Source organism: Oxyura jamaicensis, chromosome 1 (assembly GCF_011077185.1).
Source record: "Oxyura jamaicensis isolate SHBP4307 breed ruddy duck chromosome 1, BPBGC_Ojam_1.0, whole genome shotgun sequence".
NCBI lineage: Eukaryota > Metazoa > Chordata > Aves > Anseriformes > Anatidae > Oxyura > Oxyura jamaicensis.
The window spans coordinates 50,203,627-50,227,446 of record NC_048893.1 but is presented as its reverse complement, the minus strand read 5'-3'; the positions used below and the strand labels follow the sequence as shown (position 1 = coordinate 50,227,446).

The following is a 23,820-nucleotide window of genomic DNA, read 5'->3' as shown; positions in this document are numbered from 1 at the left end:
ATATAAGCTATGTCACCTGTGCTTTCCTAGCACAGTGGTTAAAAGGAAGTGCACATTGGGGCAAAAAAAATAAAAAATCTTACTGCTATTTTGCTAATGACTAACTAACTACCTTGTGATGACTTCAGTAGGAATGAGATTTCACCCAAAATTTCATCGGAGGTTGAGAACTAGTTTATGGCATTGTTGAATAAGGAAGCACAGTATTTCTGGTAGTTTCATTTGCGTTTTCTGAAATTTTATCTCTCCTTTTCTTGAACTTTATGTGCAAAAGCTAGATAATGTCTTCTCAGCCTATATATATAGAGATAAGTTGACTCCATTTCAGATCCACAACATTTTATAATACATAAGGCAATCATTTTGGATGAAAAGACCCCATGAGTCCTGAAGCATTTCAAATCCTTTTCCATTTGACCATTCAGTGACCTGATAACTATTTCCTGTCCTTAAGTAAGGTTGTGACCCAGGTCTTAGAGTGCAAAAGACAGATAATTTTAGAAACAAGTTAAATCCAAATGGATTTGGTTGGAGGGGGTGAGGGAGAATAAGTTTGGCTAAACTCCTCTAAAATAAAGTGTTAAAGCACTTGGATTTAGAAAGTGTAGGTAAAAGTAATTATTGAATTTGTTGTCACTTGTTTGGATGCCTGGGGACTGTAGTCAATATTGGAATGGTTTGTTTATTTGTCTTGCTTCTACTCAAAAGTAGACAAAATGCAAAGGTGCTCATTTTACATGAAAAAAAAAATGCTAATGATGAGGTCATTAAAAGTGCATTTTCAAATACATTCTAAGTATTATGCAAAATGAATATTTCAAACATTACATTTATCTTGGTAAGTGAATGGTATTTTAACATAACTTATGGAAAGTGTGCTGTGCGTCCTTAGAAATATCACAACTGTTGCACTACACAACAGCTCATCTTACAGAAATATTTCCATTCTGTTTGGAACTAAGAACAAGGAATAAAATGGATTCTTAGTAACATTTTATAGGAATAAATACTTGTTTCAGTTGCACAACAGGATTCATATTAAATCACAATTAAAGAAATATTTCCCATAGCTATGTTTAATAGCAATATCTTTGCATACTTCAAGTACTCTCAAAGGTGGACTTAAGGAAGGCCTTTATCCCAGAGCATTTAATTAATTTGAAAATTGATTAAAGTTTCTTATAAAGGAATCATTTTTATCCTATTCTATAAGGTGAACAATGGTGTTACGGAGAACTGGTAGCATTAATGAGGTCAGAGATATACAGCTATCCAAAAATGCTATTTTTCATATGATAACGTATTTAATATTGAATGTACGTCTTAGTCTTTCTCTTTTTTATAGCTATTAATGTTGTGGATCACACAGATAATATATTTCAATAATGTGCAACATTTTTTCAGGCAAAACATTGAAATCACTCAAGTCGAAGTCAGGTTATTAAAAAAATTATATTGTTCAGTACTAATAGTATAGGTAAGTCCTATAACTTTTACAAATTTCATGTAATCTATAAAAGGAGACAGTATATATGGTAGACTTAAATGATTTGATGTGGAATTGTAGGAACACCTTAAAAATTGTAATAAAAATCTACAATCTAAAATCTACATTTTTTTTTTTTTTTTAACACGACAGTCTAGAATAGTTCTTCTGTTGTAGATTTCTTCTCAATTTAATGAATTTGATGTATGGTTATAATTTCATAATTTACTACATTTTTAGAATCTTAGAGATAACCCAGTCCAGGTAACCAGATAAACAAATTAAAGTAGCTAGACAAAAGAAGAAATTTATTTCACTTTCACAATCATTATTAAAGAAGTAGATTTTAAATAACTACATTTTATGAATGTTTTTAAGACCAAGTTAAGTGTAAAGGTTACTAAGAAACTGAATGAAACTGAAGTCAGTACCCTAAACCACTTTCATGTTTCTTTGTTTTGTTTTCCTGATATGAAACAAGCTCAGTAATTTTCAGTTTATGAAGAGAACAGGGATTTCTTTTGTCAAAGATAGATTATCTTTTTTTTTTTTTTTTTTTTTTTTAATTTCAAAGTTAAATTTCCTGAGAATTTGCTTTAGCATCTGATGGGTGTATATTTTGTAATTGAGAAATTAGTAGTGAATGTAGAAAGAAAAGAAGCTATGTGCTACTAAGGCAGAAAGTTCTGATTTAACCTACCAATGACCTGGCTTTGTTTGTTCAGATGACAGTTCTAAAAGTGTGCAGAGAATATTCCCTTTTAATACAGTTATTTGCCGCAAGCCCTGACCTCACTGCCTGTCAGGGAGCAGGTCTGAATTGGCCCTTTCTCTGATATCGTGACATTGCTTCTGTTGCCTCGATTGTGACCTCTGATTGCATGATACCCCTGAGAGTTCAATTTAATAAGCGTGACTCCTGACTCTTAGCCAGGTCTGCCTTCTTAGGTTTTGTCAGACTCTACTTGTACTCTGGTCTACATATGCTAAAACATTGCATAGACTGTCATCATACCATGTGAGTTGTGTGCACTGTATTCAAAATTCTCTTTCAAACATCTTTCATTTATTGCAAATGGAAATATTTATAAAAACTTACTTGGAATAAATTTTAATAATTCTTTCTTCCATAGCTATGACTGCTCAATATTTTTTTTATACTTTTGTACAAATAATTACTACTATTTCAGTTTATTAACAACATGCATGTTATCCATGTGTCATGCTAATTCCTGACTTTAAACTTTATTTCTCCTAAGAGTGCTATATCTTTTTGAGATTTCCCATCAACAATGTGTTTGTTCATTATAGAAATAGTAGGGATGAATTCTCTTTTTTCATTGCATAATTAATACAGTTGCACAAGGAGACAGTATTGATGTCACAGAGCACTATGAGATGTACAGTTATTCAGGACTAGTCAAGTGAAAACTGAAGAATCTGTTTGGAATTTGGGAGCGGGTAAGTAAAACTAAGACTTCTTAAGTATTAAGGAAAACTGAATATATTGGTTTTAGTGACTATTTTGCTACCTCATTGCATTCTATTCTCCTCTTTTCCTCCTCTTCTAACCAGAATCCTGAGAGAAAATCTGTTCAGAGACCTGACTGCCTAGAGGATGATGATGCTATTCAGACATTTCTGCAGTTTTAGTATACCTTGATGCATTCGTTCACTGAACCAGACTTTGGAGAAGTTCAAAGATTTCAGAGTTTCAAGAACTGTGTTACAAGATACAGAAAAAAATGTGTATTTACTCATGTATATTTTTTGTATTCTTATTGCTAGTTCATATACCATTTTCCAGTGGCTGTATCAGTACCTCTAATGTACTGCTTTTCATGTACTGTATTTAGCTTTTCTGAGCAGAAAAGCAGAAAAATCTTGCTACATTATAGAAATGTTATATCTTTTATAAAGATTTTCTGTCTACGATTAATATTTCTCCATTGTTTTAAAGGATTCTGTTCACCTTTTCGCTCAGAATATTTTGTTATAATTTATATATTTTGTATGAAAAAAAAGGAAACTATATTAGTGTTTTTCTTATAAAACATTCTCTGATATAAGGTAAAAAGCAGACATTGTCTTGTTACTTTAAAACTTGCTAAAAATATGATGTTCGTTTTCCATGACAGTGACTGTTACAAATCCTAACTGCTTTGGTCAGTTAATTTTTTATTTTTATATCTTTTATAAGAATTCCCATGTAAGGTAATATAATTTTAATAGAGTAGTTTAATCTGTAAGATTGTAAAACTTAACTGATTCATTATTCTGATGTAAAATGTATAAGGTTATCTATTGAAGTTCTTTAATTTCAAGTGTGAATTCACTTATATAATTGGACTTTATGTGCTTTTAGTCCTTTTTGAATCCTGTGCTAATTGCATAAGCTTAGATAAGTGGCTACAAATAAGCAAAGTTAGGACTGGACAACTGTTTTACTTGTTGTTGAACAACAAGCAAAACAAATTATACTTTTAAGTTTATTGTTTATGGCTGTCTTAAAAGTTATGGCAAATATAAACAGAATGCACATGAGGCAAATTCAACTATTCAGAATCACGGTATTTAACTTATGTATATGTCAGTGAGGTGGAGAGTTTAGTGAACAATTTAGCTTAGAAGTTTAGTAATAAATAAACTAATTTAGTAATAAATTAATTAAACTAATTAAATAAATTAATTAAACTAAATTAAACTAATTTAGTAATAAATAAACTAAAACCTACTCCAAGAATAATATATCAAGCGTGTTCATTTTCTCATTAAAAAATAATTTACAAAAAGGTCAAAACAAAATTCCCTAACAGAACAGGAGGATCCAGGGTAAAATTATTCCTTTTTCATTATTCAGTGAGATAAATCATTTGAATCTTCTTTGTATAGAAAGAAAAAAATAAGCAGTTGTAACAATAACTGATTCAAAATCAATATAATTAAGTTCAATTCCCCTAGGGCTAAATACTCTTGAATGTGTGTTGGTTTAACTAAAATGATGTGCTGTGTTTAAATTATTGCACTTTTCAAGTGTTTATAAGCTGAAAATTTCAATCTAGTTTGTAAAGAAGTCTATAAAAGTACTAAGCACTTTGAACAACATCAATTAAGAATTAGTCTGGGGCAACTTGCCAGCAAATCATGTTTTTGCTTTTGTTTTCACCCATCCTTTACAAAGGGGATTCCCTTTTTTGAACAGGTCTGGAGTTTAACATTGTTTATTTTCTTCCATGACATATAAACAAACCAAATAAATAAATAAATAAAACTTCTTAAGAAGAATTGGTATTTTTATATCTATCTGTATTTATTGCCTTTGTAAGTCCCTATTATTTATAGTTATTTTTAAGATGAAGACAAATATATAAGAATTGTATCTGCTTGGGGTTTGCCTCTCTTTAGATGTAGAGTCTGAGACTTTTTTTTCGCCATTTAACTCAATAAGCATTAAATCAAGCCATGTTTACGTTTGACATAATGGCAGACCTGATCTTCGGTGATACCTCTGCATTTGACTATGAAGTAAATTAATCAGCCACCTTGGACTTAATCTGTGTAGATTTTGTGTGTGTATTTGACAATGTAAAGTTGTTCTACTGTTACTCATTACCTCACTGACAAAACTATGAAGTGTTGTCACAGTACCCTCATCAAATGCCAACAGGTATTTCTAGTCTACATCAGAAAGTAAGCCAGAAATAGTTTTACCCACACAAAATAAAACACTTAAATCCAAAATGATATGTATCTGTAATAGAGTACGTGACCGATTCACATGTATTCAAAATTGAACTACAGAAAATTGTTTCAGTGTTACTCTGCACTAAGTACCAATGAGTGAAACTCATGTTGTGCACATCACATGTGTTGATGAACATAAGCTCTTAAAAATAAGTTCATATGTTACTCAGATAACTATCTAGAGAAAACGTTTATTCTCAAGGGTAAACATAATTAAGACTTTTTAAAATGTACATTCCCAAGCTGTGATAGACCATTACATGTTTTTTTACAGTAGTTAATTTACATTAATTACTTGTGCATAAAATTATGAGATAATTATTAATGTGGTTTAAGTCCACTTTACTAACATCATGTTGCTCCTCATTAATGATTTATGTATTTATTTTTAATACTTGACATAGATGTCACATAGCAGTCTCAAATTGTTATTTTGAACCAATCTTTCATTGGGTTTGAATTTTTCTGTCCCTCTCTTCTATTTTTAAGTCTGTCAGTATAAAAAAAAAAACTACCTTAATAGTTGTCCCACTCAATAAAATTTACTGTTTTATTGTATTTTTTGCCCACATCATAGGGAGCAACACAGTAGCTGAAACCTCCTGCACTCATAAAAAATGCTCTCTTGTATTTATCTATTTTTATTTATTTTGAGAATTTCTTTGGAAAATCTGATATCTTAATTAATTTTGGTTGGTTTATTTAATGTAAAGAAAGATAATCCTCTTGCTTGCCCTCCATACAAAGTGATAATATTTTCTTGCTTGGAAATTCTGTTTCATTAATGAGCAGCTAAGCACTTCTGTTCATGTTCTTGATTGTTTCTGTCAGTTAATCTTAAAAACTGTGAATGTATAGAATTAAAATTTATCAAAATAATTATTTTAAAAATATTTGTACATTCCTTAATTTTCTCTTGAGCAATATAAACTCCATTTCCATTGAAGGAAAACATCCTTCATTAAGGGGTTTAATAATTCCAAAATAACATTAGAAAAACTAGAGGAGGATTCTTTACAAGGTGGATTTGGGTGAACAGACAGAAGATGAGTGTAGGCAGTAAGCATAAACATAACAGGCTCAATCTACTTCTATCCTATTTCCTCATAGTTAACGGAGCATGGAAATGCTGGACATATCATTTCAAATTTTTACTTCTTAATTTCTTTGTTTCTTCAAGGGCCTTGACTCCCAAAGATATTTTGGTAACAGTATTCAAAATTTACTCCTCAGCAGACCTGTTGATGAAATTTGCTTATGTGGCTGAAGCAGTTAGTATATAGTTTACAGAACACAATATTCATAGAAGACTATAAACAAGAATAATGTGAAGAAACAGTGTAGTGCTATAAGTGTATGTATTTTCAGAACTCGTAAAAACCCAAGTGGATCTTGAAGAGTGCTGTTTGCAGGAGGCAGCAGTTTACATCAGGAATTCACCTCATTGTGTTCGTGTGGCTAATATGATGCCTATAGTTTTCATTTTCTTTAAAATTGTTTTATATTTTTTAGCAAGAACCAATTTAGTCTAGCAAACATGAAACTTTTTCATGTTACTTCCAAACCTATATATAAAACAAATCTTTAGTGGCTGGGCTGAGAAATATTAATCTGTTTTGTTTTGTTTTGTTTTTTGTTGGTTTGTTGGTTGGTTTTGTTTGGTTGGTTGGTTTGGTTTATTGTAGTTGTTTTCAGATGTAATGCAACTTTTTTTACCTTTTATTTTTTATAAGTTTGAGTAACCTGATAAAGCAAATATCATTATTGGTTGTGGCAGTGGGCCAGCTTTTCTTTCTGTATACTCTCCATCTTATCGGTCATCTGTTGTTTTACACTTAACTCCTAAAGAAGTTCATCTTCACTATCACCACATCTTCTAAAATATAGCACTAATATGAAATTTTCTGGCTACAGTGATAATAATACTGTTTATCATATTATTATCACAGCTATAATTGTTCAGCATAATGGATCCGAAGAGGATGATGTTTGGAGAGCCTTCAGTGCTTCTTCTAGTACAAACAAAAATACACAGAACAATTGATATATTTCAACTGAGTGGAGTCAGTAATTATATAGCATTTAATTCAAAACTTAATAAATGGCAAACCATAGTAACCAGAGCTAAATATCGATCAATGTTGATCAGAAATACACCTAACCTCACAATTTTTGATTGCTGACTTAACTAAAACAGTGTTTTGTTTTCCTTTGTTTTGTCCCGCTTTTTCTGTGCTCTAAAATTCAGATGGCCTTTGTCACTGACTGAGATTAAAATAACCTTAATCGTATATTGGGTTCCAGTGTTGACAGTTGTAATATTTTGATTTTGCTATTAATTTGAACTAATGTGTAAGGACAGTCTACATAATTGTAAATATAGAAGCTTTAGTGGTAGAAAATTAGTCAACTGGCAGAATTTGGTTCTGGTTTTTGAGTTAATTTTAAAGAAATAATACTTTTGTGGACAAGGGAATGTCATGAAATATATTAGAGGGCGTGGACCTTCATTAAACAACTACTTTAGTATTCCCTTATTTTTTCTTCCTGACTTTTCTAATTGACCCAAGTAGCGTATTCCTGTATTACTATTTTTATTTGTCCTCCACTATTTGATCACAATCTTTTTCCCACTGACATCTTCAGGTCCTATCACAAGATTAACTGCCTGAATCAGATCAGAACAGTAATAAATTAGCAAAAAATAAAATCAGCAATTGCATGTGTGAAATCTTCGTGTACACACCTCAGATTAAATATTTCTTTAGGCTTATAAATCAGTTCAGAAAGGTGTTGTATGTCTTAAGGAATGGCATGATATGAAACCAATATTGTAACAAGGGAAGTTAGAGAAGATAAATGAGAAATCATGTTTAACATAAATAGTGGAGTAGAGAAAATAGTGACAGCCCATAACATTGTGAAAGTTGGATAAATTGCAAGGAACAGAGTTCATTCTACCTTGAAGTTAATGCCACGTCAGTGAAACATATAACAACAACAACAAAAAAAAAAAATAGGAAAAAAAGGAAAGGTATCATGTCCACAAAAGAGTGAAAGACTTAAGCAATTGCAATTTTATATAGAATGAAATTATGTCATTTTCAATAAATATAGTGTGTTGTATAAATGTATAAATGATAGTGTGTTGCTGTGAAAGAGATTAAATAATTAGAAGATACCAAGAGAACTTAATCAGCAATATTGTAATATGGATAGATGTAAATAACTTTAAATGAAGCATTTGAAAAGCATTTTGTTGAAGATTAAGTAAGACTTGAATTGTTTCAAGGTTGGGAAAGGAAGAAACTGAGAATAACCAATAAGCTGTGTATAAATACTAATCAATACTGACAAATAGTCTTTGTGGTGTATTACGCAGAGACAGGAACAAGCAGTGAAATAGAAAAGAATGCGGGAAGTTCTAAGTATAAAATTCTGTTTTCCTTGAATTCAGAAGCTGAAATTTGTAAAATTTCAGTGGTTTAGGAATCTCAGTGAAAGTATTCAGCTTTTGCATAATCTAATATTAAGAGGTCAGAAAGATAACACAGGTGAGAGAGGCTGAAATATATTAACTACTGAAGCAGAATAAACCAAGGAGGTGAATCTTTCTTAGTGGTGCAAATCACCCTAAAACAGACCGTAGTGTAGAACATAACAAAAAATAGAAATGAAAACAGGGAGAAAAAGGGCAGCCAAAAAAAAAAAAAAAAAAAAAAAAAAAAGATTATGGTCTCATTTTATTCATGACTAAGAGTGTGGTAAAAACCTGAATTTCAGAATGGAAGGATGAGTGTGAGGGTGAGGTCAAGAACAGCTGCGTGGTGAAAAGGAGATAATTTCTATGGCAGATGAGGTTAGAGAGAAGAAGGAAGTTTGCAGATGGAAGAGTAATATAGTAGACCTTAATTATTGACTGAAAGAATCTGAAATATCTGGTAAAAAAGAGAAAAATAGGAAAAGTTGTTTTAAAAAAGTATTTCTTCCTTTCTATATTTGTTTTTGTGATTTTTGAAGCACGTACTCCTGTGGCTTGATCAGCACTCCTTTATTCAAAACTCTTTGGACATAAATGATAATGCATTTGTAGCATCAAGATTTTTTTCAGGTTGTAACCTCATGTGGTATTCATTTGAAAAAATGTCTGTTTCATCTTTTACTCATCTGTGCACTCAGGCACTGCTATAAATATTCTCTGTATTTCATTCATTCTGCCCCCCGATATGCTAATTACTTTAGTCAAAAGTTACTCAGTTGGAAAATGAAATCTAAAATTAATCTCTTGATGTCACAGACAAGATTCTTTATTTTTAAGGTAGAAATAAAGAAAATTCGAGACCTGACTTGTAGATAAAGAAACATGATCTGGTGATCTTATAATTTTAAGTGAAGCAAACTCCACATCAGTTACTGCTACATGATGCTAACAACTGTCTGGAAATCTTATAAATATTACTAATGTATATACTGAATACCTGTGTACATGCTAAAGACCACACTAACTACCATCTATTTTCTTAAAACAGTATTATGGGCATGTAGTAATACATAAGTGAATGTAGTAACTTCTGACAAAGTAAACTACTGAGAAATGTGTTAAGTTTTGTGGGGGTGAAGAAATTCCTCACATTTCTCTTATGTTCCAGGATAAATTTATGGGTGTTTATGTTTGGTTATTTGTTTTGTTGTTTGTTTGTTTTTGTTTTAAGTATTTTCTGGTCTGTTTCCAAATTCTTCAGTTTCTTGCCTTAGTATCAGAGTTATTGCTTGTGTTGTTCTAGCTTTCAGTTCTGTATGTATTGTACAGATTGTGACAGAAATAATGTCTTTTTTTTTTATTATTGTATTTTATTTTAAAGTTTGGAGAGGATGAGATTAAAAGATGGGTTTTAGGTTTAGGAATTTGAGATTTTTTATTATTTATTAAAACATTATAGAAGATATGAGAAATAATAAAAATCCTCAGTGGGTATGCATCATTTTAATTTTTATTCAGAATAATGTATTCATAGTTAGTACATTTGAATATAGGCTCACATGCAGGCACTCTCAGAATTTATATTGCTGACTGCTGCTAATCTATACCAGAATACTGACAGATAAGAAAAAAAATCAATGTATTAATAGCATTGACATGAAGTTTATATCCAACTCAGCTACTTAATTCCCATATTAAGAGCACCGTTTCCAGAATACATGTTGAGAAAATTAACTCTGATCACAGATTTTTTATATTAAGGGAGGAAAACTTAGAATACTGAAGAAATTCCAAGCCCTTCTTTTCACATTATGGGTCTTAATTTTCATAGTCTCTAACTTTATATGTATTGTACTCTGTATGAAGCAAATTTTGAAGTGAATAAATAACCCTCTAAACTCAAAATTTAACTGTAGATGGTTAGATACAGTGCAGACTTAACATACTTCTCTGTGTCAAGAAACGTGTCATATCAAAAGTAGAATATTTATCTTCCCATCGTCAACAAATAGATTTGAACAAAAGTCAGTGCTGAATTGGATGCCTCAGCACCCCTTTGCATAAAAATGACAAAGAGTTTGGGGTTGAAAACAGTCAGGATCAGAATCTGCAAATGCAGAATCTGAAGGATTTCTCTGAATGTAGACATTGTGTTACTATCTTCTTTGGTATACTGGCTTGCTGTTAATAGCACATGACCTTGCAGTGGGGAATGTGAGTATGAGGGACTCCTTAGGCAGTGGGAAACATGGGGTTGGGGTACTCCTTAGCCTTGTGAGATTTGAATCTCCAGCTTTTACATCCCAAGCTATTATCTTTGGGGATGTTTTAACCCCCTTTTTAAAGCTGACTGCTACAACTGAGGGCACAAGATACAACAAACTTGAAGAAAATCCTGGGAGAAAAAAGCCTGACTCTATCTACAACTTAGGGCACTTCACCAGCAGTAGTTCACAGATTCTTAGCCCTTCTATAACTAACTTAATAGATTATCCAGAGATAGTCTAACATAATATATGTAAACAGCATCTATATTTTAAACTGAACATGAGATCTGCTGCCTCAGAGCACACCAAGCAAACAGAATTTGACAGACTGAGGTTGACATCTTTCTGGATCCAAAAGTTCAGGTTATTATGGGTTTGCATGTGGATTTGGAGACCTAGGAAATAATTTGTTATTTTCCTGTAATATTTAGTTTCAAGGACGTTTCAGGTGCCCAGGTTCTTCTAAATAGGTTCTCTCTACTTAGGTACTCAAATTCTGCAAGAAAATGGCATTAGGTTCCCCTGAAAACTGTGGTGGAGTCTGACCTAAGCGCACAGCATCTGTGTAGATTAATTGGTAACACTTAAAAGTCATTATTGCACAAATGCCAAATGTAAGACTATTCCAATTGTAAATTATTAACTTGTGTTGTTAAAAAAAAAAAATAGATTGAAAGCTTAGAAATGATAATCTAATGTGTGTACACTAATTTAAATACCTCTGAGATTTTTTTTTTTCTTTATGGGGTTCTTCCTTCTTTGATGTGTTCCTTTTTTCTTTGATATTCTAAGAGTTCTCTGGGTTTAACAATTAAAGATTATAGGTCTGATCCATTTCAAAGTTGCAGAATGCTTTCAGCTCTTATGAACTTCTGTGGAATTTGTGAGTGTTAGTACTTCTACAAAATCATGTCCAGGTTTTAAAAAAAAACAGAGCCTTAATTTAAGAAAGCTATCAAGCAAATGCCTGTTAATGATACTGATACCCAAGATCCTCCAACACATGATGTTCATAAGTGGAACAGGAAAGTGGTAATGCTGTGTTTTAATTCATAACAGTATTTTTTTTAATAAGATTTATGTTGTTATTAAAATATAAGACTATGGATATGTTCCAAATAAGAAAACAGAATACTGTTTTCTGCATTTTTGGTGCACTTTTCTCTTGATCACTTTCTCATTTCAATATTTTTTAAAAATCCTAGTATGAATATATATAATGAAATTTTAATAAACAAAACTGTTTCAAACAGAATTCCATCAGAAATCCAAACTGCAACAAAGGTGAATGATAAGCAATCATTTTGGAAAAATAACTTGCCAAGTTAAAAATATATTTAGTAAGTTTTATTGTAGCTTATTTTACGTACATTCTCTTTTGACTGTCATTGATACACAGACTTGGACATGAACTTGTAATATTAAAAATCTTTGCTGGAAATAAACCATTGTCTCTGGCCCTGGCAGGCCAGGGCTGCCTGCAGAGCTCCCATGCAAGGCAGGGGCAGGCCAAGAGTTGGACTCGATCCTTGTGGGTCCCTTCCAATATTCTATTGGGATATATTCTATCATATATATATATGTATGTATGTATGTATTATATATACATATATTACATATTATGTATAGATTATATGTAACATCCCAATATTCTATTGGGATATTCTATGATTCTATGATTTTAATATTGGTTTTAAATCCATACATAGATTTGCCTTGTAATAGAGGTAAAGGGCTATGTTTTAGCAAATGCTTAGTTAATACTGATCATTTTGCTAGGAAGAAATAATTCTCCTGAGAAATACGGGTAATACTGAACCAAACTTTCCTGTAAATATAAATAAGATGGGATGTAAAGCTAATGTCTTGGGGAATTATTTCTCACTAGAGAGCAAATGTTCACTACAAATGTTCAAAAAGCTGTATTGCTGATCTAGGAACACAGGAAAAGAATATCATAAACTTAGGAAAGAAGTGGCTTCTGCTGTATTCAAGGAAGGTGATGAATTTTGTTATTATGACTCTCTAATTTAATATCTGACAGTGATCCAGCAGTTCACTGCTTGATCTTTTCTAGGCAGACCTCACAACCTTATTTGGATAATTCAGTGATGTTCCATCTAAGCTTTTAATTTTCTCTCTTCCTGACAGTATATACAATAGCAAGGAGGTACATGAGAGTACCTTACAACAGCAGATAGTATATTCTTCCATCTAACTTCTAGACTGTCTAACTACCAAGACATCTATGACTGTGTATTATGGATTAGACAACTGAACAGGTTCAGCCCAAGGAATGGATTTCATTCGAATAGACATTCCCTGTACTGAGATAAATGAAGAGCACAACCAAAAACATTTTTATTTCCAGCTTTTATAAACAGCTATGATACTTTAACAATATTCCTTTAAAGCTAAAAGATGAAAGCAGTAAGCATACTGCAGAGTCAGGTAAAAGGGAACTGAGAAACAACAGTTTGCCGCTCATGCAAATGAAATTATAATTTTTATGGAAGAAAAGAATAAAAATATTACAGATAATATAGCAACCCTCTGAAAACGTTTGTGAATAGCCTGTATCTGCAGGTCATATTGTCAAAACATGAATGTCAATAAAGGCTTAAAATAAAGAGTGTAAGGAAACCATTCACCTCAATTGTGATATTCTATGCCATTATAGTTATTGATAGTTAAATCATTCCTAGTGAGTAAATGGGCTTTATACAAAGTGGAATGACTTACATACTTTGCTGGTTCAAGTGCAAGAGGTCCACCCCTACAGTTTACTAAATAACTTTCAGTCACTGCTAAATTCATTGTCAGGGAGAGTAAGGAAAATCTTTGAAAGGGAAAAAAGTAATAATCATCAGAAAGCAGTAAGGTAATGTCTTCTGAAGTGAGATTAAAGAGGGAAAAAAGGCAAAACCAAATGTTAAATAAATAAAAAAAAAAATGTTCTGATGTCTCATAAATTATGTCTCTTAAGTCGCAGGTACCAAAAAGACATAGCCTATAAAGTTAATGTATAAAGGCAGACAATAAAAAGTTGTTCGTGACTGTCCACACACAGCAATGATGCTTCCTCTGTAGGTTCTTCCAATTCTGGCATCCTCTTCCTTATGCTTCAAAACATGTCAGGTATCCACCAGAATGTTCCCAAAGACTGAAGAACCTCCAGAGTTATGCAGCTTTTTGTTGTAATGTTGATGTTTTATTCTCTTGGAGTCTCTTTCATGTGCCAAAATATACGTAATAATAAGGTATGCAATTGCTTTGAAATCCAATATTGGAAGCTGTCATTAAAGTATCACTAAAAGATCAGAGGAATAGAATTGCCGTGTGTCCACTTTTACATATAATGGCCGGTTTTTACCTTATGTATTGGTAAATAGAATTGTAATTGTAAATTAATGTGTATTTTTAACCATAGAGATAGTACAGTGAGCAGCGTTCATAGATGTTTTGATAAGCAATTTATCTATATTTTTCTATGTACATTTCATTAAGAAAAATTTTATTTCCCCAAAAAAATAAATTTATTCAGAAGGCCTCTGTTTGATCCTAAAAGAGAAAATAAACCATATAATGCAAAATTAATTTTAAAATATTTCTTAAATATATCTGAAGAGTAAAATATTCTGGAGTCAGTTGGACTCTGCAATAAAATGAAGTAATTGTGGCTTTTCTTTTGTAAAAGGCAGTAGGTTTCAGGTTTTTCTGTGGAATCATTTACAATCTGATATTTCAAAATAATAGCAAAATACAAGAGTTTCTTTTTTCCTCCCCAGGTGAAAAAGAAGAATTTTCTCAGCTGGATACTACTTTAGATGAGAAATTACAAAAGAGAAAAGACTTTACATACCAATGGCTTCATACACAGCTTTCAGATTATGAAGCAGCCAGTTCAAAAAATACTAAGAGGTGAGGTCATTGCCTTTAAATTAGATTTTTTTTTTTTTTTTTTTTTTTTTTTTTTTGTAAATTTATCTTGTAAAGTGAAACCTAGGTTAATAGTTCTAAAACAAACATGACTTTGTAGCTAGCATACAGTACACCATATTTCCGGGTCCCAAACACAGTACCTTTTAGGATTGTTTTAATCATTGAATAGATACTTCTTCCACAGTGATAATGGTATGATACACAGTGCAGAACTTTATGATAAAGTATAAACATAGGTTTACGCAAGCAAGGTTTTAGTATTGTAAATAGTATAGGAAAAAGTGCTTGTTCTTTATATACCTTGTAACTTTATTGGTATGTATTAACAGTTTTATGTAATTACATCAACTGTCACATTACCTATATTGTTTGATTCAATTAAGGAAGTAAAACACCCACTTTTTAACTATATGCTATGTATTAATATTAATATTAATATTAATATGTAGTCTTCAAAACCTTCTTTTTTTCATCGTCACGGTATATATACTTCAGTATATAGTAAATATGCTTTCAGCATATAGTAAATATGCTTTCTATTTTATTTCAGTTATTAAACAGGTAAAATATCAATACAGTTAAAGAAAAATGTAATTTTATTCCCTAAATGAATTTTAAAAGAGTGAGTATATGCCTCTCATATACTTATCAATATAAGCTTGTCAAGCTATTGATACCTTAGTGAAACCATTAATGGGCAGAATAGACACGGGCATCTCTAATAGGACTAAACAAGGGGTCAATAAGCAAGCAATGGATTTACTATAAGTGAACTTGACTTTCATTAAAAATGTATTTAATTCATAATGAAATAGACTGCATATTGTTATGTTTTACATGGGAAAATATTCCACATTTCTAAACTATATCAATGACTGAAGGAAGTCTATGCAGCAGATATTCTTCAGAAAATGTCAGTCACATTCCATAACAGTGAAACACTCCAAGAGATTGTTTAAGATATCTGTCATGACTTTTAATTTGAATGAAAACAATGGAGCAGAACATGTAATGATGTTTGAAAGTAAGAAGACACAGAAATTTGTAAAGGCTTTTTTTTAAAATGTTATTTAAATATTATTTTGTTACCTCTGTGGGTGTGTGCTATGCACTAATATTTGTACTGGCATTTTTAGGATTATGATACCATTTATGCATATGGCAAAATTCCCACTGACCTACACTGGAACATCAGTGGTAGGCTATTTAGAACACCTGATACATTTATGCAACTGAAAACAGACTATATAGTGTGATAACTAATTTAGTCATAATTTATGTCAGTACATGCAAACAGTCATGTATTGTATTTATTGATATCTATGTTTTGAAATTAGTGTTTTATGATTGGAATAAACAATAATAGTTGTTAATAATTTCTTAATTTTAATATTATGTACTATTAATTGTAATATTAGTTACTCTGATACTTTAACAAATGTTTTAACCATATCATGGAATCATTTTAAATGGTGTCACTGCTACTTAGCTACATATGAGCAGGAATGTTTCCAGGATGAGATCCTCACAGGTATTTTAATGAACCCAATACAGTGATATTTATTGAAACTTCCATTTTACATTTTTCCCAGCTGTTCTTTTTTGCCTGAGTTGGATCCTGTGATCTGCAACAGTGGACAAGTACAACTTATGGTAAGAACTTGTTTCCATGTGGACTTTTGCAGAATTCAGCTGAGGCTTGATAGTGTTTTCAAATGCATATTTGGTATAAAAACAACCAGGAGCTTTTTTTGATTGAATATAATTCTTTAATGTCGTCTCTATTTGGCAATCAAGTCAACCATTGACAGAGATCAGAGGAAAAGGTTCAGGCACAAGAACCCACATGTGTACATAGGGTTCTGGTTTCATAATTTGATACTGTTTTTGTTCTTAAGATATCAAATATAACTATGTTTTTTAAAGCTTCTAAATCAGCCTTTAAAAACGTTTTAAAGCAATAAATATGGTTCAGCACCAATTACATTATTGACTGAAAATGTATTTTTGTCAATCAGACAAGTTTAAACGTTGTTAAATTCTCTAAGTCACATACCTAAAACATTCTGATATGCACAGTGTCATTTACTAAAAGAAAGTTAGACTTCTATATTAATATAGTAACATTATTAAAAATAGTGTAAAGTCAGATTTATTTCTACAATTTCTTTACTATTTTTTTTCATAAAATGGCCTCTAGTCTTCTTGTGATTCATTCTTTTCTTTGCATCATTAAAAACAAGGAAAAAGTATTTTCTGAAATGGGTAATTCTGTTGGCTGACGGGAGGGGGAATACAAATGATTTAACAATCATAATGAAAATTTATTAGTTGAAAAGACTTAGTGTCAGAAATATCCAAAAATTTCTTTGGTAGCGTGCAGTGGTATGACACCAATTTATAGTGTATGACCTCACATCTTACTGCCAAGTTAGCAATATTCTTGTTGACATAATTATGTGGGGGTGAAAAAAAAAAAAAAAAAAAAGAACTTAAAAACAATACAGAATTTAGCTTTATATGGAATATTAATTGTAATTTTACTTATGCTTGAGCTGTACTTGATTCTAATGTGTTGGTTGCAAGTATCTATTTATTTACATATTCCTTGTTTCCACCGGTATCAGAGGAACAATGAAAAACTGAATTTTATTGTATTTATATAGATACAGTATTTTCATCTATTGATTTCAGTTTGTACCAAGTATGAAAACACAAGTCTTGTGTATTTATTTTATGTCTATTTATAAAGTATGGCAACATGCTTTTTTGGTGTGTTTGTTTATACTGCTGGTATTGAGCTAATGCTCATATTGAACTGCATTGAGTTACTTCCAAATTAATTCACCTCAGGAACTGACAAGTCTGTGTCTTCTATTCATATACAAAATATAATATATATAAATATTATATATATATATAACATATAAAACAAATTTCCATAGTTCCATGATGTGACATGTGCCTCTAAGATTACATACCTCATTCTGTACTTGGAGCAATCTTGGCCCTCTCCAGCACCTATATTCCTTGGTTTCACCAACTATGCAATATGTGTGTTTTGGAAATGCTTCTATAAACTTTTCTAAAATTCATGATAGAATAAATGCTCTTAAGAGTTAGACATTACTATTGCTATTTTCTTTAACTCAGGTTTTGTCTAAGATTTTTCTTTGGTATGATGTTAATGCAGTTCTTGGGGGGCTGGGGGAGGGGGGAGGGTTGGTTGAAATCATGAATTGGGTGACTTCTGATGGGGTTTAGATGCAGCAGAACTAATATTTATTAGATAAAGTCTAAAAAAGTAATTGCTGTGATTTGAACAAATCATAATCTAGTAATGTTATCTAAATTACACATTATATAATTATCAATAAGCATATATGCACATAGGTAGATTGTATCCTGTTTGCAGTAAGCAGTTCTGTCCACAAAATTCTACAGCTATCCCACAACACTATTATGTGGTGTACCCACATAACAAGCAATGTTGTGGGATTGTCACAGCCTGTGCCATGTTACACAGCTGTTACACATAAATGAAATACTGTGAAAAATGCAATAGGTCAAAAAATAGAAATAAAGGAATAAAATGTATCTCTAATGTAGAAAGCAGCTTTATATAGGCAATGAAATAATAATGTGGTTTATACACATGGATGGATGGAGAACTATGTTTTTAAAATTTATATATATTCTGTTAACTTTTCAAGTTTGAAATGTGAAATCTGAACATAATCCTAATACTTTTGCAAAGTAACTCAGTTAAAAGCTACAAAATCCTGACAATAATTAAGTTAACATTCAGCAGTAATCATTACCAAAAAGTGGGAAAAGTGCTGGTAATTTGAAAGAAAGATGAAAATATACATTCACCAAATCAAACACACAGAGAGAGAGAGAGGGAGGGAGGGAGAGAAAGAGGAAGAGGGAGGGAGAGGCAAAGAGAGAATTAGAACAGGAAAACATTCCTGGGCATTTCCAGTCATCTATGCATATGTCATATGCTCGTTTATAGAGTTTCCTGGTGTGTAATAGCATCCCTAACTTGTATGTGTTACATAAGCCTGGATTCTGAACATACTAGATTAATGTAGTTTTCTAACTGATATCTGTAGGCATTCCAAGAATTTAAGACTTCGTGTTTAGCTGACACAAAATAGTATTTCTGTGTTTGCATATTAACAATAAAGTCGTAGAAGTCTTAGCCCTTTTCATTGGAGAATGAACCCTATTTAGTAGCCTGCAGTAAATTTAAGATCTTATTTTATTAATCTTGGTAATTTTGCTTAATACTACCACATAAGTGGTAGTGGAAGGCATGCTGACTTACAATTTAAGCTGGGAACTTTAAATTAAATATGATTTTCCTGAATTAAAGTAGAATAGACTTCCCTATTCATCTTTGTTGCATATTTACTAGAAGTTATCTATGTAGTTAACCACTTCACTACTGATCAGCATCTCAAAATCATTTATATAACTTGAAATTAGCAGCACTTTTTTACCTCAGAAGATTACAGAATACCTTTATAATTTAATGTAGGAATAGGTAATATTTGTATGCAGAACTGTATTCAAGGCAAATATTCTTCCTGATAAAATTAATTTTCAACTAATGGGAAAAAAATATTTTGTAATAATAAAGCTAAGGGCAAAATATCCAAAAATTTAAATGTGGTGAGCACTACAGACTGAAGTCCAATACTGTACTCTGAAAAAGTGTACCAGTATCTTAAATTTATTCTAAATTTTGGCTCTAAGCTATAAAAGTAAAAGGGAAGGTTTTAATTAATTTCAGAGAACATTTAATCAGGTTCTTTACAAACCTTAATTAATTAAATTTTCTCCAGAGATTAATACAGCTTTAAAATTTACTTTGATTGTAATTGGCTGAAAACACTTGTCTTTATTTGAAAGTATATAACGAATATTTTATATGAGAGAGCCAGACAGCCAAATTAAAATCTAGCACATGACCCTAAATAATGTAGTCTATAAGGTGATGAAACCTCAGCTTCTATGATGATACAGTAGGTAGGTAGATAATAATTCCATGTAAAAGTAAGTTGCTTAAAATGCTGTGGCCTTCTGGGTCTTTGCAAACTGTGACGTAACTTCTGCTATGCATTGAAACACTTTAAATGGAAATAAGAATGATCAATTCCATTGTTTTGAACCTCTCTGAGTATCACACTGATTGCATTATTTCAATTAAAGAGAAACTAAAAGTTTAAATTTAAAAATTTTAAACATGCAAAGCTCGGAAGCCTAAGAGGATTGTGTAAAAGTAAGGCCAAAAATATGGAGAATTGTCAGGATAAAACTATTATTCCCTTGAAAGTTTCTTAATATTGCTATGGAAGAGCAAATAAAATTGATATTAACGACAATAATGCATCCTGCTACCTGTGCAAAGTGAAACTTTAAAATAATGGTCATTAAATATATAAAAGACAGACATCAGGAAGCAAGGAATAAACTTTCTGTGCTGACACAAAGGGTACACAGTCACTAAGGAAGAGCATAAAATCTCTGTATCTTTGGAGTTGTTGGTTTGAAAATGGCATGAAGTTTTTAATGAATTTTACATTAAACAGTGCCTGGATAAAGACAAAGAAATGAAACAGGTCTCCATTTCATTTGAATTCTCTGTTAGACTGGACTACAAAGCTTGTCTACATTGGAGCAATGCTTCTCTTGGTACAGTGAGCTGGTTTGAACAGGAAGTCTGGAGATTGTCTCCTCCAGAATAGCCTACAACTTTACAGTCATGGCATTTTCCTGAGAAAAAGGGAGCTGCAGGCCTCAGCTGCCTGAGAAAGGAATTGAGACCCAGTCTCCCAAAGCCTGATCAAGCAGTCTAGCTACTAGTATATTGTGTAAAAGTTTTGTTGCATTGCCACCAGCATTTTCTTTTTCTTTCTCTCTCTCTGGTTTTGTTTGTTTGTTTGTTTAAGTTGAAAAAGTGGACTCTACTCAGACACCTAGGTTCTTATAGGATTTGTAGCTTTTCAGCCCAGATGGAGGAAGGGCTTAATCTGCATTCTGGACTCCACTTCTGAAGTAACAGAAAATAGAAAATTTAAGTATATCCCTGTGGGCAGTACTTCAGCTGACTAGGTCTACACTGGGGATTTTGTAGATCGCTCTTCTCCAGTGTCTGATTTTTCCTGGTCCTCAGAATCTAATCAATAGTATGGTTGGATAACTGCTTTAGACATTGAATAGCTTTTCAAGGAAATTTCAAGGAAAGAGAGGACTTGTTGAGTAAGTATGTAGTAATTGCTAGGAAAAAAAAAAAAAAAAAAAAAAAAAAAGGTTACACACAACAATTTACAGTGTGTGATATCTTCCAGGTCAATATTTTTAACGATTGCCCTCCATGGACCTCTGGCTAATCTAAAAGATGATTTTCATTTCTATTTTGCCGTATTGAGCTGCAGGTAACATGCCTCATGCCAAAATGTAGAAGTTCATAATTAATAAAATACTCTTACCTAAAGTATAATTTAAATGCTAACTGATGGATATGGTTAAGTAGCAAAAAACTAAAAGATTAAATTACTTACTCGGTCTTTGATTGATTGAAGTGATACATGTCCTGGATAAAACATAAATATTGCAGAAAATAATCCAATATGACATCTCTGACATTCAGCTATAACTTAAATTATAGACTGGTCAGTAAATGATCTTAAGCTGTTTAAGGTTTCATCAGCCATCTGCAAGATTGATTTTCTTCAAAATTACTGTACTAAAATGTTTTCTTTTGTTGCTGCACTGACTCAGATCACAAACCACAATTTTAAGATCGGCTCCTATTTACAAAAATGCTTTGACATAGTGCATTTGTTCAGCCTAAGCAACAATAAAGGATTGTGGTATCATTTTGAAGAAGGTTGTTTGACAGGCCCTGTTTGTTTATTTGGGGTAATGTGAGCTGCATTCAGAAAATGTTACATTTTGTTTCATGATTGTGTACATTCTCTCCCACTGCTTCCAGGCAAGCCCTGTAAGCAGAGAAGACACGGATTTAGATCTTGTTTCCATGGCCAGTGGAAGTGCTTTGACTAAGAACAGAGAAAAAAATAAGCAGCCACACAGACACTCAGCAAGATCTTCAAGTAAGTTATGGGGTTTTTCAATAACAGTTTTAAAGGTCACTTTAAAATACTTTGGTGAAACTAAGCATGCTTGGAATCACTAATAACACATGCTAATTATTCTTCTGTTTCTTACCTGAAACCTTTTCATATATTTTCTATGGTTCTGTTTAAAAAATGCATCATTAATATCAATGGACTTTCTTCTTGTAATTTTAACCCACAGGCAGTGTGACATATACTAGGTCTTCTGATGCCCAAGTTCATAAAATATTGTTTCTTTATATTACAAAACAGAATATTTTATGCTAAAAATATTATTGTTTTATGTTCTTCTTCTTTTTTTTCCCAAAATTGGTTTGAAAAATACAACTTCTGTTAACTAAATAGCATAACACGTATCTTAATCAAGCCATAGATTTCAGTCATTTTAGTTACCAATAATGCTGTAGGATATGCATCCTACAGAACTTTAACCTCAGTGGCAGAGGATCCCTTTATTTTTATCATTCTTTAATATCATACAAATTAAAAGAAGAACATGTATATGAAAAAATAGAATAATGCTTGAAAGTTATAAAATGATACCATTTTCAGATTCATATTTTGCGTAATGTAGCTGAAGAATATGTTAGCATATTTCTAATACGATGTACTTTATTTTGTCATTTGTGTACAAAGTGACTTATCCAAATAAAGGAAATTCAAAGGCCCGAAAATTTTCATTATAGAAAATATAAGCAGTATTAAATAACTATGGAAAAATTATTAGAATTCATAAAACCATTTAAGCAATGCAGTTTCTTGAAATGTTTTGTGTCAAAGTAGAAATCAGGCTATTTCATGAATTATATGTAATTGCTGATTTTTTTTTAATTCTCTTTTTATAAATGTTAACTTTTCACTTTCAGGGAAAATTAAATTAAAATTCAAGGAAAATGTAAAATATTTTCAATCTCTTGTTTTATGATATATTTTGTATAATTTTGAATTAAAGATTTATTTACATTCTATTAGTCTACCACAGGCAAAAATAACAGTGAGTACAATTTGTCCATGCTTATGCACTAGATTTACATTCCTAAAATTAGATTAGATAAAATTTAGCATCCTAGTCTCAGTTAAGTGCAGCCATCAAGAAAGAATAAAAATCTTTGTCTGCCTGCCATCTTAGAAAAACTTGAATTGCATCCTGAATTTTCCAGTTTCTCTCCATTGGCTACTAATGAAGCCCCACCATTTAAATTAGATGAGATTGATGACTACTAAGATCCTGAATTTAGTAGCTGAGCTGCAAATGTCAATGGCAAAATTATCATTATATTCATATGTTCAGAATAGAATGTATGCATATTTGGAATAATTGAGTTAAGTAGTATACACCACTTTCATATTAATGTATAACTGCTGTCTAGATTGTAACCTACACTATCCTGCCATCCAGAAAAATAAATAAGAATCAGCTCTTTCTCTGAAGAGAGAACTGTTATGCAGAACTTGCCTTAGGAGCTTTAGTACAGTAAATAAAAAGTGCCATTGTATTATGCCTTCAAAAAGAAGAGACTAGGAAAGAAGCAGGGAAGAACAATCCAACTGGCAGAGTCATAAGTGTGAGAGACAGACAGTGTACCATGTCTGGTAATATATGTATTTTCACAAAAGACATATCTATATAAGCACATTTACACATTCATTCTCCTTTCTGTAGTTGAGCAACTAAGGAAAAAAGAGCACCGGTTTTATGTTTTTCTATATATGTTTCTGTATTATTATTATTTGGCTATATAATTTTTT

The 23,820-nt window shown here is 31.6% G+C and overlaps 1 protein-coding gene and 1 long non-coding RNA gene across 15 annotated transcripts in view; one reads left to right on the top strand and one right to left on the bottom strand.

Annotated features, from left to right (window-relative positions):
• Nucleotides 1-23,820, top strand: part of LRRIQ1 (leucine rich repeats and IQ motif containing 1) — a 111,796-nt gene that overhangs the window by 72,660 nt on the left and 15,316 nt on the right. For 11 of the 14 annotated variants that reach the window (XM_035338121.1, XM_035338052.1, XM_035338058.1 and 8 more), the window contains 3 exons: nucleotides 14,767-14,899; nucleotides 16,513-16,573; nucleotides 21,927-22,047. In XM_035338121.1, coding sequence (XP_035194012.1) covers nucleotides 14,767-14,899; nucleotides 16,513-16,573; nucleotides 21,927-22,047 — 315 coding nt within the window. Of the gene's footprint in view, nucleotides 1-3,061; nucleotides 3,511-14,766; nucleotides 14,900-16,512; nucleotides 16,574-21,926; nucleotides 22,048-23,820 lie in introns of those variants that run through there. The other 3 variants (XR_004754248.1, XM_035338087.1, XR_004754247.1) reach the window with 2 other exon arrangements.
• On the bottom strand, nucleotides 1,096-19,037 carry LOC118173530. The gene is made up of 3 exons (XR_004754265.1): nucleotides 19,027-19,037; nucleotides 13,623-13,629; nucleotides 1,096-1,601 (listed from the first exon to the last, which is right to left on the bottom strand). It is a non-coding gene; the product is annotated as an uncharacterized LOC118173530 (long non-coding RNA).